General features: G+C 39.5%; 1 protein-coding gene across 1 annotated transcript; it reads left to right on the forward strand.

Annotated features, from left to right (window-relative positions):
• Positions 1-2570: 2570 nt before the first annotated feature.
• Positions 2571-17138, forward strand: lmbr1l (limb development membrane protein 1-like). The gene is made up of 17 exons (XM_034209506.1): positions 2571-2809; positions 8578-8662; positions 10380-10413; positions 10737-10876; positions 11800-11903; positions 12221-12344; positions 12433-12501; positions 12592-12656; positions 12772-12844; positions 12942-13031; positions 13160-13236; positions 13344-13421; positions 13518-13591; positions 13766-13856; positions 13961-14027; positions 14728-14889; positions 15419-17138. The coding sequence occupies exons 1-17, from the start codon at positions 2747-2749 to the stop codon at positions 15502-15504; spliced, it is 1482 nt and encodes a 493-aa protein (XP_034065397.1). The 5' UTR covers positions 2571-2746; the 3' UTR covers positions 15505-17138.
• The last annotated feature ends 1082 nt before the right edge of the window (positions 17139-18220 follow it).

The raw sequence follows: 18220 nt of genomic DNA on the forward strand, positions 1-18220 counted from the left end.
AAATGCATTTAAAAGGTGATTTAAGAAAACATCTAAAAATCGAGAAAATACCCTTAGACTCCAGAGGGTTAAGAATGGTAAAACTGCGCCCCCTGGGTTGTCATTCCTAAATTATGAATGACAGCTTGTGGAAAGTTTGCTAGACTACTGGTTGCATGGCAACTAGGCATCTCGCGAGTTGCGGTAATTGGTTAGTACAATAAAGAAAGGATTTGTTTTGGAATTATTTTGTGTTCCGTTTTTTCTTGGGCGGCCCTCAATCCAATATTGGGTACCTAAATTGGCCCTCACTCATCAAAACTTTGAGAACCCCTGCACTAGGGCATTGCGTTCCAAGAATGCAGGGTTGTTGGTTGTTCTTAGAGTCTCTAAAAGTACAATGGGAGCCAGAGCCTTTTCTTATCAAGCTCCACATTTGTGGAATCAGCTTCCAGTTTGTGTTCGGCGGCAGACACCCTATCCGTTTTTAAGAGTGAGCTTAAGACCTTCCTTTTTGATAAAGCCTATAGTTAGGGCTGATTAGATTCAGCCCCTAGTTTAGCTGATATAGGCTTAGTTTGTCGGGGGACATCTTACTTCTTCCTTCTCTCTGTCTATACCTGTGTACTCTCATGTTCCGATTAACCCAGCTTCCCCAAATGTCTGTCTTTTTGGTGTCTATATACGCCGGGATCCGGAGTCATGGATGATCCTGCGGTCCTGCGTCCTGGATCGCGAGCCCTGGATCTTGAGTCGTGGCTGTGGTCCTGGATCATAGGTCCTGGATGGATATCCTTGTGGATTCATACACACATGCATTTCCAAACATTTGGACTACCTATGTTGCAAATGTATTATCTTTTCAATTTACACACGGCATCTATTGCACGTCTGTCCGTCCTGGGAGAGGGATCCCTCCTCTGTTGCTCTCCCTGAGGTTTCTCCCATTTTTCCCTTTAAACTGTGGGTTTTCTCCGGAAGTTTTTCCTTGTACGATGTGAGAGTCTAAGGACAGAGGGTGTCGTATTGTCATACTGATATTCTGTACAAACTGTGAAGACCACTGAGACAAATGTAACATTTGTGATATTGGGCTATATAAATAAACTTTGATTGATTATCCTTGCAAAACCTTTTTTTCACCTTTTCTTCAGGATTGAAAACAATTGAGATTGATATAGACTTTGAAAATGGATCAACAGATGTACTTGTTTTCTCACTTGCCTCTCAGTGCTTCAAAACATAAATCCATCTCAAATGCAGACTTCACTCACTGTACTTATTAAGTAGACCTACTTCAACAGTTGTTAACATTTATCAATGCCTTAAATACAGTGGTGTAAAGTTAATAAATAAATTTACTCTAAGTACTGTACTTAAGTACAATTTTGTGAGACTTGTACTTTACTTGAGTATTTCAATGTTTTGCTTCTTTGTAATTCACTACAATTCAGGGGTAAATGGTTATGGTTACTTTTACTACACTACATTCATTTAATACTTTTGGTTACTTACTGAACAATGGTGTGATACATAATCAACCCTAAGACTTTAGTTAAACCTGGAGTAAATTAACATGCTACCTTGCATTAAACAAAGATATTAAAACATTCTCCACCTTTACCAGCTATTATAACACTCTAATGCATCAATACTTTTAATCAAAACATATAATATATATTATTCTGAAATGGGCCAATCTGCATTTACTTTTACGTTTGATACATTAGCTATATAGATGCAAATACTTTTCTAGTTGTCTTTGAGTAACTATTTGAATGACTTTTACTTGTAACATGTGTAGTCACTCAGATCTGAGTATACAGTAGCCTACATGTGCACATCAAAGTGATGACCAATCCGTATCTGTGCTATTTAAATTATGTAACTTCACCTTTGTATATGAATACCATAATAAGTGTGATGATACCGATGATGCTGACGTATTAATTACACTGATGATGGACGTTTACCTTAGAGAACTCACTGCTCCATAGTTTTAGTTTCCCCCTCGACATACAGTAACCACGAACATTTTGCACAACAGCAACTTTACACAAATGTAATCTATATACTATCATATGTTTCTGCTAATGTAATATATATATATATATATAAGTCTGTCTATTTCTGTTGCTGTAGTATGTTGGTCTGTTATAGAACAGTCTAATTTATCTAGAACATTTTACACTAACTACACTGTTGCCCATAAAGTTGGAATAAAATATGTTTGACCTCTTCTCATGAAATGATTGTGACAATTTGATTTTTTCTTGATAGATAAAGTGTATATTTTGTCAAAACTGTATTAATCAATCTCTTCCAAACATATCACAGTGAAAATGAAATAGGAATACAAATAATGTGTCTGAAAACCAAATTATTCCAACTTTATGGGCAACAGTGTTTACTTGCTGTTTATTATTTTCCCTTTTATTTTATTATTTTATCACCTCTTAATTATTTTTAATTAAATAAGTTCCCAATTTGGGATCAATCGAGTATCTACTCCTAACTGCACACATGTCTGCTACCCCCCTCCCCCCCTCAGCGTGGCCCCGCCCCCTCACGACCCCTCCCTGCTTGTCTTTTATCAGAGTGACTGAGCTAGCAGCTCACGGGCTAACTCAGCAGTTTAAATGCAGCCGGGCTACACAGCCACACATCCATGGCATTACTCACAAGATGCACCGTGTTTTATTTATTTTGTAACACATCCTCTCCTCCAGCGCTTCTCAGCCTGAGGACACTGTAATGGTTTCGGAGAATGGAAACGGAAGACGTGTCGGTTAGGGAGCAACTTTTCCACAACCGTGTCCGGGAGACCATAGTAAGTAACGTTACCGCTGTGCTAATGTAAACGTCAGTTATTATGCATATGAGGGGTCTCCTCTGCTCTCACAATGCAAACCGCTGCATAATCAGGGCAGGAAAGCCACGTCGTTTAATTAGAGTGTGTTTCAGGTGATTTGGTAGCTGCTCAACGCTCCAGTTTAAGTTGACAGTGTCCCTTTTCAACGTTGTGCAACAGTATAAGTTTGTCGGGACTTTTAGGTACTCTGATGTTAATTTTATGGCAAAACTTCTGTAAACGTTAATTAAAGCACGCAGGCAGCTGGTCATTATTGTGTGACACAGGAACATCAAGGAGCTTACTCAGCATCTGGTGCTCTTCCTTTGTTTTTCTGAAGTCCTAGACCTCTTCTCAAATCTCCATTTTCTTGTGTCAATGGTTTGGATCAGCCTGCTTCACATTTTTCAGTTCGACTATACTGTTAATGATGCATCTTTCTTACTCTTAACTCTGCTGCGTTTGACACTGACTGACTGGTTTGTGCAACGCCTATTGAACTTCAGACTTGCAAGATAGATCACTACAGTGACAGCAAGGCACATGGATTGTGACCTTTAACCCTAAAAAAAGTACAATCCGATTGCAATGTATTTTCACAGCCTGGTGATATTGCTGACAGTGTTGCATAAGGTACAATGTAAACATTTTCTGCTGCATAGGATTAGTGGTTGACTTATCAATTTGCCCTTGTAAATAAAAGCTCAAATTGTACAAGACGGCCTTCTACAAGAAAGGATGTGCATAAACTGTCCCTCTGTGTAGATTAGGCCAGCAAACGGGTGTACATAATGGGTGAACGATTTACGATGAAAATGAATGATCCGATAAGGAGGTTGAGTCATTATAAAAGCAAAGACTAAGATAGAATTAAAAATAACTAGTGGAGCCAAAAGGCCTGCAGAGCAAGCCTCACCTTAGCAGCAAAACCACAGATCTATTAACATCAATAATTTCATATTGTGTTTAGGTGTCCCCATTTCAGGGTTCTGGTATTGTATTGGTTAGGAGGTTATGGTACTTGGCCATAGTAAGTGCTTAACACCTGTGATTTGTTTTGCTTTCTGACTTTCTGGATTTTTATTTTCAAGGTATTACTGAATCTGCCGACATTACATTGCATTTAGCTGACGCTTTTATCCAAAGCGACTTACAATAAGTACATTCGACCAGGAAGACACAACCTTGAAGAAAACAGAATCATATAAGTACATCAGGTTTCATAGAGCCAAACATTTCAAGTGCTACTCAACTGGCTATAGATAAGCCAATCCTTTATTAGTATATAAGTGCTTTGTTAATAATTCTATCGCTCGAAGTGGAGTTGAAAGAGATGAGTTTTCAGTCTGCGAGGCAGAACTGATTACATCCTCTAGACCAGGGGTGTCAAAGTCAAATACACAGTGGGCCAAAATAAAAAAATCGGTACTAGTCGAGGGCCAGACTGGTTCAATGTTTATTGCAAAACTTATTGAAATGAACTTATTGGGACTAACAAAGCTTAAATTATTGCCTATAAAAACAACATTAAATAATCAGTTGCATTAATTTCTTATGGCTCTATCTGCAGCTTTTCCGGAGTCATTTCTTATGACTACATTTTTCCACAGGCCAACAACAGCTCAAAGAAAAAACCAAACATGCCCTGTTGTCGCAAGCAGTCAAACTCAGTTTGCTGCTCTTCGATGCTAGTTCAAGCCAGATACTTGGCATCTCATCTTGGGTGCAAGTTCATCAATGTTTGGGGTCAGGCTCTGAGCTGAGGAAATCCTCAGGATTGAGTGAAGGTGTGTGTGCAATATACCGGCGGGCCAGATCTAATAGTAATTAGAAATTATCCTGCGGGCTGAAATACATTTTGTTATGTAATGATTTGGCCCCTGGGCCTTGAGTTTGACACATGTGCTCTAGACAATCCTACGTCAAATAGTACTCTGAGTAGCCGAGAGATTTTCATTTGTGTGTAATCAACTTTACACAAGCAGCATATAAAGTACTTATGCCCTTGTTTTGTCATTGTCCCTTTCCCCTAATGCTATTAGTCCACACATCCTTCTTAATCCCCTGGCTGACCAACAGCTACCATCTCCTCCCAGAGTGCCCTGTCATCTGCCCCTGTTTAAAATGAATATGTTGCCCCAAATGGTGCTTATCCCTGGGAAAATTAGATTAAGGCCAAACGTCTTTATTCACTAGCTAACATTGTTCAAGCACCATTGTTTATCATCTTGGATCAGAGCATCTGGCAAGTTGAACAGGTGTACATTTGTCTAGATAAATCGTCATGGTAAAATGGTGTTCACATTAGAGCCAGGAGAACACTAGCATAGCCAACGCCTGAGCCGCGAGGGATTAAGAAGGATCAGTTATCAGCAGAATATAAAGTAACAATACGTATCCATGGAACGCCCAGCATCAGAACCCCTTAAGATATCGAGTCACATCACACATGAAAGATGGTTAAGTACCATGTTATCTATGTAAAAAATTGACCCATGGATTTATTAGTACATTTAATAATCCACTACATATTTGTGTCTTTGGAATCATGTTTTTAAATTTGTATATCAATTTGGCTTCCTACTTAGTTCTATTTGTTTTTAATGGTAAGGCTGATGTATTATGGCTGTGTTTGTGGGAAAAATCTAAACACACTTTCACTGTTATACTTTTTCTGTTCTCAATAACAAAATCACCTTTTATCACTAATCTATCACATATTGCATGACGTGGTTCAGTAAAATGATCCCAACAAACTACAGCTGCCAACCACCTTCTTTTGGATTAGGATGGCTTTGCCTGTGCAACATTTGAAGTTATTTCTGGCTCTTGAATAAATCTTGAGTAGGTCTTGCCTAATCTATCCTCTTAGTTATAAACAAAGATCGTCATACTTTGCCTGAACGTGTTTAGCTGGGCGCCCCTGAAATAATACATTCTCAGAGAGTCCACTTGACATTTAGCAAAGGGGTGCTGTGTCACTGCCAGTGCCAACCTGCCATTCCTTTGAGTTATAACAGGAAATATGAGGTTATGCAAGATGTGAAATCATTTGAGCTTTATTGTGTTTTGCTTGAATCAGCACAAAGATGTTTAGGTCAGTCTGTGAATTTTAAAAGATATCCCTCTGGATGCTGGACTCTTTTTAAACTCTGTGGCCTGCTAGGTTCACCCAGCTCTCAACATTGCCTGTCAGCCAGGGTTCGAGTTATGTGGGAGCCAATGCGAGCGAGCTCCCATAAGGAGGGGTCTGAGCTCCCACGGACACAGTGAAATCATACATATGTGGGGGTCGCTAATACATTAGCAACAACCATTATTTTAATCACAAATAATGCATGTGTCAATGTAATGAGTATTATTTACGTTAACGAGGTAAATAGGCTAAAAGAAAAACATGTTTTCCAAAAGAACTACGCATCTCTTGAATGACAATATGCCTGCGCTGCACCTCCAAGGTGCGCAATACATTATTGCGCAATCTATGCCTGTGAGCCGAGATGTGTGTGTGTGTAGTTGAACCTTTTCATATTTAAGTTTGTAGCAAGAGGGCTGCTGCTGCGTGTTTGTGTGTGCGTGTGAGCGCGTTAGTTTTAAAGACCCCCATAGAGATCAGTTTATAACTTGAACCCTGCTGTCAGTGCACACGTGTCCCCATATTTGTGGACTGAAGGGGTGTTTTTCTACTCATCCACATATTTCTCACACCAAACCCATCCTTTGTTCCCTGCTTTTCCCTTTGTTTTTTAACATACCAAACTAGTCTGCATCATGTTGCAGACTGAGCTGGTTAGCTTTACAGCCATTGTTGTTTGTGTGATGCAGCTGGTATATTTCTGACGATCCAGCCCCCTTACACCGTTTCTCAACAGATGTTATGTTAGTTTTACATAAGATAGTTTATTCAACAAGTCTTTGTTTACATTGTAAAGTGGGTCAAAATCTTGCAATTCCTGGAGCCATACAGGAGGAGGGGTGTAAGCCCGCACCCCAACTCCATTGTTATTGTAACATGTCCATATGTCCCAGTGATCCAATTTGTAATGAGCGTGGAAGCATAATGTAAATGCACACTGTCTCACCATGAATAGTTTTGCGAGCCCCTCTATACCGTTGAGGGTATTTTTATTGTTTACAGTATATGTATTGAACTATTCCATTGCAACATCACTTTAATGGAAACCCGATGCTAATAAATCTGTAGGCTTTTTGTTCTTCCATGAAGTCATCTATTTAAGCATTCGTGTTACACCTGTAAGTATGTCATCACATTTCTGTCTTCCTACAGAGACACCCTCTCTTTGTTTGCTTTTGCTGTTCTGACCTCAAGGGCAAACTTCTACTACTGCTACCCTTACTGACTTCTAAGTTGCCATGTGGAAATGATTTCTGATCTGGCAACATCACTTCATTCAACTGTCAGTCCAACACTTTTGTGAACTGCTTCTCAACTATTGAATGGATCAAATATGTAGGAAAACAGTCCAGCCTCAGCTGTTCTTTGACAACTAATAGTAATACTTATAGGTAGTAGGCTACACTACATGCCATTGGTTTATTTTACTTTTTGAAAATACTTTAAATCCTTGTTTCACAAAATTGCAACTTGCAATACTAACCTACTAACATGGCTTGCAACATAGAGCTGAGTTAGACTAGCTGAGAACGAGGCTTCCCAAAATGCCTGCTGTAAAGAATTAAGATGTTGCTAACCAGGACCATGTTGACCAGTAGGAGTAATGATAGAACTGAAAAGTTATCTATGAAATGACTGTTGTTTTTGTTTAAAATAAGTGCTATGGCCTAGTGGGGCACGAAGTGGGCAAAAGGCTTTAAGTCTTGTTAAGATTGCTATTAATGTTGAAAATTAGTAAGGGGAACATTGTGCACAGGTTAGTTTGGGGTGCATCTGTGAATTGTTTTGCTCTGACGGCATGTTTTTTAAAAGGTACACAAGGTTTAGAAATATTGTATTATTAATTTGTAATCCTACAATGTGTGTCTGAGCAACAACAAGGTGTTCTACATACTTTCACCTGTGGTGCATGGAACGGACAAAACTGAAGTTAAATTGAAAGATGTGAAGATTGATTTAGTATCCAAAGGTATCTGTTCCATGTTTTCTGTTGTCATGCATGCAGTTTACTTCAGTATTTTGGGTTGAAAGGTTAAAAGCTTTGCCAGATAACTGATTACTGAGTGAATGTAGGTTTAGTCTAAATTGTTAGCAGAATTGGAGCAATGTCAGATGATGATCTTTACAAGCAGCATGGGGTCTATCTGTCACGGGTATAAACCCGTCTTTCTTCTGCTTCTCCTAATCCCCCCGAGTTCATCACTGTCACCCATTTCACTCTTTGTTGGGATCAAGTGGTAATCTGCAGCCTCCATCTGTCTTTTGTGACCCGTGCAAAATGGTGTATGTTTTGGGCTGTTTGCATCTATTACAAATATTTCTGCCTGTTTGTTTATGCAACAGAATAATCTATGAAAGAACAAACTGTTGAAGCCGACCGTGTCCTTGCCATGTCCTCTCCTCTTATCTTTTTCTACCCGAAGTGTTTGAGCCGAGTACAACCCCCTCTTTTAAGAACTATCAGAATATCCTACACCAGAGAGCCTGAATACATGTGTTGCTTATCAGAAGTATATGACTGTTTGTTTTTATTGCTGCATTTCCTTTATGCGATTAGCTGTTTAAACAAGTAAAATAAATAACGTTATCTCTTCTTTCTGTCTTTCTACAGATATGTGTGCTCCTGTTTACTTGCCTTTACATAGTGTCCTACCTCATACTTACCCACTTCAAGAAGACTGCAGAGTTTATCACAGGTGAGTTTTTTTTAATACGACTCATCCTGGATTTGAACAGGTTGAACACAAAGACTGCTCCGTGAGAAGATTTATTTCAAAGGCTTATGTAGAATAGCTTGGGGGTGAATTGATGGTGTTGACAAGTGGAGTGATTACATCTGAGTTTTGGAATTTCTTCCACAGAGTATGTTTGCCAAAGCAAGCCCAGGTTTTGTTAAAACACCACTTCTCTATTTTGTGGCTGAGTTTACGGCTACAGCAGCAGCCGGGTCTAAAGCTAGATGAATCTCAGGAAAGCAACGCAACGACTGAATAATGTTTGCTATTTCCCAAACCTTACTCAGTTTCATCCACGTTCCTGATATCGCTATACTTTTTAACCCAAGGCTCTGGACCTTGGCTGGAGCATTCCAGAGGGGAAGAATGTGTGTCTTGTAACCTGTACTGTGTCTTCAGGGGGTATCCCTGCTGATCAGGGTGGTGGAGGGGCGCTGAAAAATGTTGCTACATGGAAAACAGTTGTACTTTGGAGTTAATGTTTGAAGGCTTTAGAACAACTCAAAAGTACAACTGTGTTTCATATAGCAACATACTCTGCTACTACGAGGAGAGAAAGATCTCAAAGTACTTTTTTTTAACATGCTGTTCAGTGTTCAACTTTCAGCATCCCAAAACTGGCTTAATCTCACATTATTTTCAGTTACTGCCTTTTTTTATTTTTGACAGTTGTAACAACATATACTATGTTGTGTGATCATCACAGTAATGCCAATTAACACATTTTTACTGACAAGCATTTTCATTAATGCAACATGCCTTGCGTATTTGTATCTAGAATTATTTCTCAATTATTAAAAATAAGAAAATATTTAAAGTTCTGCAGGGGGAATGGGCTGCCAGAAACTTAACAAATCAAATAATATTCCATTATTGGAAGCAGATGTCGGATGTCCTTTGCAAGATCTCTCTGCTCGACTGAGGCTGGGCTGAGTTAAAATCCTGGGATATGACCAGCTCTTTTCTTTTTTTGAGGGGGGGAGACCTGCTATGTACTAGCCCACTGTTGTAAATGTTATCTTTGCATCAACAACAGCAGGACAGTTTTACCCTGCAGCTAAATGCCGATTGTGCAATACCTCTCTACTGACTTGTTTGTGAAAATAAGGAGCCAAGAACTGGTTTCTGCTCCTCAGGCTTTTTGTCGTTATTAGAAAACTGTGCCAATATTTGCACAAGAAGAAATGACAGTAGCATGTTCTCTGGAGCACAAGTTTAGAGATGTATAGCAGGTTTTGTAATACTTTACAGTGCTTTGGACACATAGTAACATTTACAGACTGGTCCCTTTCACACAAATACTTCTCTCTTTGCAGTTTCCTGCTCATATGTTTTGCACTTTTTACTAGTTGGTCTTGCTTGAACAAAATGTTCCTAACATGCTCGCCCCCACTAACTCCCCACTCTGAGGCCAGGGAGACCCTTTTTATCCTGCATAGGGACTGAAGCTACTACACCTTTTCCCTATATATCTATGTATATACAGTTTACACACACTGCCCCAAAAGCTTTTACTAACACCTGCTCAAAAACACATAAGTTGGCTATATCTGTGGCAACATATAGTTTTAATTATGTGTCTAGTTAAAACATAGATTGGGCACCTTTTCAAAAAATTTAAAATAAATCACACTTTTATAATATATTAAATACAACTTATTTCTCTACGCTCTTTCAGATGATGTCGAAGATGCCACCGTCAACAAAATTGCGTAAGTAAAGCCCTTTACCTGCTTCACAGCTATCTGTTTTTACTCACTCGTATTATTGTGTCCATGTGAATGATTGAGCACATGCCTTAGTCAGGGTGACGTCTGGTGGGCTGAGGTAATTGGGCTGTAGTTTTATTGCCCTGTCGTGTGTGTGTGTGTGTTCTGTGGGTGTTGGTTGGGATGAGGGCACTTATGTGTCACTTTGCCCTTTGTCCCTACACGCTGGCGCTGTATTATCTCAATCACCATTTCACCTTGGCTGTTAGGCTAAACACAAACACAGTTGTGACTTCACTAATGGCTTGTTTTTCTCCTTCTTCCAGGCTGTGGTTGTGCACGTTCACCCTGTCTGTCGCAGTGTGTGCTGTGCTCCTTCTCCCCATCTCCATTCTGTCAAATGAGGTGCTGCTCACCTTCCCACAGAGCTACTACATGCAGTGGCTCAACGGATCTCTCATCCATGGTACATCCTAATGTTTTTCTAAGTCAACAACACCTAAGGATTAATATTCATAAAAACCTGTCTAACAGCAGTAGGCATCACTTTTTTATTTTTGTATGATAATCCAACATTTATTTTATCAGGCAATTCCGACTTTCCCAAGGGAGCGGCCGTGAAGTCGGCAGCTCGAGTGTTTCAATAAAGGCTACATGTGAACATTTAAATAACAAAAATAAACAGGAATAATGCGGACCCAAAACCAAAAGCTAGAGTGCTAAAAATCTAATTTGTGATGTTATCTAGCTCATTTAGGTTTAAAAAAGCAAACAAATATTCTGTGTTCCACAAAAATAGGTCTTTGTCTATATGGAGTATCTCCAGACTTAACACCTTACAGATCACACATTTGATACTAACTTCTCAGGTTTATGGGTTTAAGAGAGAGTAGCTCGTATTCTCAAACATTGATTTCACTTTCCTAGGCCATGGACAAAACACATTATAATTTAAGTGGTGTTCCCCTTTAAGGATCACTAATAATAACCTCCAAATCAATACACTGTGCAGGCCTGTGTCCAAACAGATAATTATTATGGACGGAGTGTCTGTGACTTTGCTGTGTGCAGAGCAGTGCATGTTCAAACTGTTTCACAACTGCTCATGTTGACCTCTGCCGAGCCCTCTGACTCCGTATAATTACTGTTTTACTTTCAACTGATCCTGACGTACAAAAACTTAAAGAGGCCTGTAGTGTTGATTCATATGAGAAACAATTTAATGTAAATATTTTCACAAATGTTTTGATATTTTATTCTTTTTGGTAGGACTATACCTCACAGTGGTTGGCAGTGGTACTGCTGAAATGCCATGTCACAGCCTTTTATCACTAAAGAATGTGTGCACTGAAAACTGACGTGTAGAACATCTCTCTTTCTCTTCATCAGGATTGTGGAACCTAGTTTTCCTTTTCTCCAATTTGTCGCTGGTGTTCCTCATGCCTTTTGCCTACTTCTTCACCGAGTCTGAGGGATTTGCAGGGTCCAGAAAGGTACTGCCTTCAGCATTTACTCATCAATTGCACCTCTAGACTTGACATATTTTATCATTATTGATTACTATGTGGATTATTTTGTTGTTTATTTGATATAGTTTATTGTATAAAATCTCAGGAAAATCCAAGGTGAAGTCTTGCATATTCAGTTTAAAATAACCTATAACACGGAAATCAGTAAATCTCTATATTTGAGAGGCTGAAAACAGATTTGATTGCCTTTACGCATAACATAAGATGACTATACAGTTATCAAAAAAGTTGTCTATTATTGTTCTGTTGCACATCACAGAGTATGTGTTTTGTTTGTGTAGGGTGTTATGGCACGAGTGTATGAGGCCGTTGTGCTGCTGTTGCTGCTGGCTCTGCTCGTGCTGGGCATTGTGTGGGTGGCATCGGCCCTCCTCCACGACAACATCGCCAGGAAGAGCCTCTACGGTGAGTCACACGCATTATACCTGAAGAACCCTGCGTAACAATGGGTTTTACAGTTTTAATAAAGCTGCTCTCCTTTTCTAAATGTCAGACCTGTGGGAGTATTACCTTCCCTACCTATACTCGGGCATCTCTCTGTTTGGAGTGTTGCTGCTCTTGTGTAAGTATGTCTTAATCACAATGACTTGAGCAGCTGAAGGCTATGACGTATGACACTTTCACATCACCATCTGTGTGCTTCTCTCCTCAGTGTGCACTCCTTTTGGGTTGTCCCGAATGTTCAGTGTCACTGGCAGCCTGTTGGTCAAACCGCGGGTGAGTCACAGTTACTATACTTCCCACTTTGCATAGAGTAGCCTTTATATTAACAGTCATCTTGTGGCTGTAAACTGTAGTTTCCATAGTGATTGATGTCTCTTATATCCCTTAGCTGTTGGAAGATGTAGAAGAAACGTTGAACTGCACAACATTCGAGGAAGACTCGCTCTCCAGGAAACTGAACTGTGAGTGTGTCACCATAAACATTTGCCTTTTTCTTCACATTTAAAGCGGAGTGATTGACTGTTCGTTTTTATTATGTGATGTTGTGTCCGCTTGAAGACGGCAGATCGGCGTCATGCTGGGTCAAGCTGAACTTGGAGGCAATGAAAAAAGATCATCAGACAGTCCGGAGCAAGCGCATTGCCCTGGGTAAGACTGTTCAACCAAGCTGCTCTCTGATAGGCTTATCTCACTGATTTACATTGTAGAGCAATATGTTGCTTACACTAATTTTATTGTTGGTTCTTTCTATTTTATTATTTTGGCTTACCTCACAGAAATGCGTAGGAAAGCGTCCCCATGGCAGCGAAACCTGGGATATCCACTGGCCATGCTTATGCTGCTCGCATTGACGGTACCCTACTATTTTTTTTTATGTGTTCTTACTGCCTGTTTTAACTCTGTTTTTCACAAAGATGGTTGTTTTTAATTGTTGTATAATTACTGTTTGTGTCTTTTCAGGTGATGTGCGTACTGATGGTCTGTTTCAATGTGCTGGAGTTGCTCCTGGATGAGACTGCTATGCCCAGAGGAATGGAGGTGAGGATTTATTCAGAAACAACCTGTGAAGATGCTTGGTGTGCTACACTGAGTCATCTGTGTACACTGATGGTTGTTTATCTTTCTGTCTTTTAGGACCCTCACCTGGGGATGGCCTCCTTCTCCATGTTCGGCTCGCTGGGCGCTGCAGTTCAAGTAGTCCTCATTCTGTATCCTTTTATTCCATTCACTCAGCCATTTACAGACTACCATTCATATTTGACATGCGAGTTATGTTTACTCATGATATTCCATCCATACATTTTAATAAGCATTCAAAATGTACTTGGATATTTCTATCTTTGTAGTCTTCTTTCCAGTATTTTTCTTAACATGAATGTCAGCTATCTAATGGTGTCCTCAGTGGTGGGCTTCTACAGCTCCCCTCTTTTCACTAGCCTCATGCCTCGTGCACAGGACACCAACCTCACACAGGTAAATGAAAGCTAACCTTTGCATGCATTTGATCTCATAGTGAGGTATACGAGTGATGCGTTTATTCCTCATAGTAACTTCAACATTTCTGTTTTTTTCTTTAGATAATCGGAAACTGTGTTTCACTTCTTATCCTGAGCTCAGCACTGCCAGTCTTTTCACGCACTCTTGGTAAGGAAATGTGTCTATATAAGACTACAGATAGGTCACAGTTCTATATACCATACTGATTTCTAGCAGGTTTTGAGTATGTGGTGTCTTTACAGTAGAATATTGAAGTATACAAAATATTCAGGATGCATACAAAAAAAAATTGATACTTGAGAGTGCTGTTTTGTTATTGTTCCACAAGGCAATGCACAAAACTAAAGTAAAAAAAAATGGTGAGACAGTTCAAAGGAGATCGTTGAAAACCTAAAAAGCAGTATTTAATCTGTGGAAAAAAATTCCTTTTTCGTTTAGATTTATTTTATTTAAAAGGAATATCCTTTGAAAATAATAATAACTTTAAGCCCCTTTCCAACCGCATTTACGACGTGCTTTACAATAGAAACAAAAATATCGAAAAGCTTAATTTTAAAATCCAAATAGTTTGATTACTATTTGGATTTTAAAATGTAGCTTTTCGATGAATTGGCTTAAATGTAATATGTATTTATTTTCTATATATATATATATATATATATATATATATATATATATATATAAAAAACATGGCAACATTTTATAAGAGCTTGCTGATTCAACATTTTACTCGTAATTTTAGTAATGCCCACAAGAGGGCATCTGTATGCCATGACCACTGCAGCTGAGGTCTGGCTAAGCAGTTTAATCACAAGCAGAACATTTTATTTTGCTTATCTTCCATCAGGGATCACCCGCTTCGATCTACTGGGAGACTTTGGTCGGTATAACTGGCTCGGGAACTTCTACATCGTCTTCATGTACAACATGCTGTTTGCTGGACTCACCTCGGCCTCCCTGATCAACACCGTAACCTGGGCCGTGCAGCGAGAGCTCATCCGTGCCTTTGGTCAGTCTAAGTTTTATTTTATTCTTTCAAGCAAATCAAAGTACTCTATATGCATATATTCCTCTGTGTGGCATTGTGTTACTGAAATTCATTGCACTCGTATCATACGTTTTCCCACCTTTGGCCCCATTTCCCGATGGGCTGGTCTCTCTTCCTCAGATAGAAAGAATACAATTCTTTCAGGAAAGTGTAAAGGGACAAGAGGAGAGTCAGGTCTCCTTGGGGACCTTTAGGCACACCGCCCTAGAGCCCTCGCAGCACACACACCCACTACCCCTCCACCCAACACAAACAAGCGCATGGAGCTTGGACACGCCAAACACACACATGCACACATTCCCCTTCCTCACAGTATAGATAGCATCTCTGCACCGTGGCAGCTCTCCTGCACTTTCCCATTGCCTCCCAACCTACTTTTGTTCTGTGATTAATAGACTCCAATTCAACCGAAATCAGTATTTTTCTTAGCTTTGCAAGTAAAGTGCTCCACTGTGTGCGTGATGTTAAAGCCCTTCATTTTTTTTTTCAGGTCTCCACAGATTGCCTTTAACTGTGTCACGCTCGACCGTACCCTTCAGACTCCTCCTGGCCAGTGGACTGTCTAAAATCCAGTGACTTTTCCTCTTCACTACTGCCTTTCCTAAACTCACCCACTTCAAATGTGCAACTATTGGATTAAAGGCATTTGCAGTTCAGTCGGTTTGCCAGTTGGTACACGCGACAGGATGCCCAGTGTGAAGAAACCCAAGAAGGTGACAAGTCTCCGTGTCCAGTGGGAGCTCTGCTGTGTTTGTTGACCAATACATCGGGTCCGATATTGTGCAGTTCTTTTTTTGCGGTTAGCTGAGTCATGGTTAAGACTAGGGAAAAGGGATTTAAGCCATACTGGCAGTCTTGCCATAGTGGACAATAAAAGTGCAGTCCCCCTCACAATGCCTGGTGCGTCATAAAAAAAAGGATCCAGTGGATAGTAGTGGTTTAGTTGACACATGTGAAAGTCAGCAGAGTTATTTTGAAATATTACATTGTAACTATGACTTAATTTCCTCTTCCTGCTCCAGGTCACTTGAGCGCTCTCTCTTTCTCTGTGGCTTCCCCACGCTTTTCCCTCTCTGGTTGTACCACTATTTTAAGATTGGGAATTTTACTTCCTTGTGTTTGGTTGTCCAGTCTGCACCGGTGTTATGTTAGTAAATGAGAGGAAGGGCTTATTGGGAACAAATAGGACACAACGTACCTTGTCTATCTATGGATCTTCAGGTTACACAGGGAATATGTGAGTGGAGTTATGATCTTAGTGTTGGAGCTATTTTTATAAACCCAGTTTACGAGCAAAACTAAGCATTTGCTGCAGTGATTATTAATCAGGGTTTTTATACTTTAGTAGATGACAGTACATTTACTGAGTCTGAGGATTACTCATACATTTACAAAGGTACATTAAAAAGAAAGCTTTACACTTAGTCTTATGCAAGACTTTTAAATGTCAAGTGACACTCACTAGGAGGAACTTCTGCCTTTGACCAATCAAACTGTGAATAAAGAATCTATTGGGAGAAGTGCAATATTTCAAAGGTAAACGCACAACATTTAACTTTACCAAAAGTAATTTTTAAGTCTTCTTAGTGCTTTTATTTTTATTTTCTGTGAAGTATTTGGTCATCTCGTTCCTCTTTGAGAAAGCTCAGAATAGTTTCTAGAATATTTTTGAAAAGTGAATGTGACCACCAATGCAAGCATTTCCAGTGTTTTTATTCTTACCTAAATGCTTTTATGTTTATCAGCTGTATCTCATCCTCTTAAATGTGTTGGTGACCCTGTGTCACCGTTTGCCATTGCTGCTGTATCAGCAGGTTATTAGCTGTTGGTTTGACCAGCAGAGGACAGTGTCTCTTAAACCCAACACCAGCCTCTGTGTACGGGTAGTCTCTCTCTGGTCAGGTATTATGTATAATAAATATGGAGCACTCTGAGGTTTACTTATTTCACTTTTCTTGGGGAATTTTCTTTTGTTTTTTATTATTTATGGGCATTTTGGGATCTATACTTCACATGTTAACTCTTTTGAACAGACATTAAAAAATGTTGAATGTGATACGGTTGAGACAAAATAAATTCTTTAGAGTTGTTCTCAAAGATTACAAAAAATGGTTTTGTTTACTTTAAAAATGTTTCCGATTGATGAACATCATTTTTAACCTTCATTGTTTTAAGAGCAAAAGGCAATAAAAACCGTCTTGTGTTTTGAACTGCTTTGTGTCGAAATGAATTTCACTGCTAATGCCGCTACATTTCATTTAATGTAACACTACTTCTGATCTGCTGTGGTGGGTGTGATGGTGAAGGCGTCTGTCCTCTGTGTCCTTCATCCCTTTTGTTGCACTTCTTTAATCAGCGGCAGAAGAAAGCCATATTTTGGCCTGTCTGTCAGCAGTGTCCAGCCGCGACGCCACTACAGTCATAGCCCACGCTTTCCCCACTCTGATGCAACTGCCAGATTAAAACCTGCAAATCAGGAAGCCACATTCACTCCTCACGTCCCCACCACCCACCTCCTTTCTGCCATCCCTTTTCCTTGCCTATTGTTCATCTAATTTTTCTGAAGTCAGTTCAAGAAAACCCAGTCTCTGATTAATTTCTCCCTCTTGATTTTTGTTTGCATTTCTTGTTTTGTTTTGTTGGATGTTTTAATTAAGCTTATTTGGATTAGATTTTGTTTTGCACTGCGTTTCCTTTGCTGAGAGGAAATGAACTCAAAGGTCGCTGTAACATTACTTGCACATCTGGAGAATGGTTACCCTCTGAGGAAACATGTAAGCCAGATATAAGGTGTGAAGGAGTTTGTGCATTATCATTGTCTTGAAAGAAGAAGCAGTTTTTTCAATGTGATTATTGTTTGGAGAAACCCAGACCAATGCTGTCACAAGTTAGGTCAAAAGGGCCAGTCATTATTCGCCAAATTCCTTTGGGGAACAGCTTGGACAGCACATTTAGCCATTGCTGAACAATGCCAAGTAAATATAAACAATTACTGTAATATATAATATATTAAAATTGTTTGTATAGGGCTCTCCCCAAACTAAAAGTATCCTTGAGTTTAAAAGAAACAATGCCAAGTTTTTAAGCCAGGTGATTTTTATTAGCTTATTAGAGAAAGTAAAGCAAACTGGATTTGAGGTACATTGTTCACACAGACAGCAAGTAACAACCTGACATATTCCTTAATCTTGGATTTAGTTGGAGAAACATTGGGATAGCACCTCCCTTCAGCAAAATATAAAGGTTGATAGCAGTGCAATCAAAGTGTCGCAGCAGTCCCATTGGGTAACAC

This window comes from Gymnodraco acuticeps, unplaced genomic scaffold (genome assembly GCF_902827175.1).
Source record: "Gymnodraco acuticeps unplaced genomic scaffold, fGymAcu1.1, whole genome shotgun sequence".
NCBI classification, from domain to species: domain Eukaryota; kingdom Metazoa; phylum Chordata; class Actinopteri; order Perciformes; family Bathydraconidae; genus Gymnodraco; species Gymnodraco acuticeps.

Bases quoted from the DNA above. Each gene is read 5' to 3' on its own strand.
- lmbr1l (XM_034209506.1), top strand. From the start codon at position 2,747: ATGGAAACGGAAGACGTGTCGGTTAGGGAGCAACTTTTCCACAACCGT. The intron at 10,877-11,799 runs GTACATCCTAAT...TCTCTTCATCAG, and splicing joins CAACGGATCTCTCATCCATG to GATTGTGGAACCTAGTTTTC. The intron at 11,904-12,220 runs GTACTGCCTTCA...TTGTTTGTGTAG, and splicing joins GATTTGCAGGGTCCAGAAAG to GGTGTTATGGCACGAGTGTA.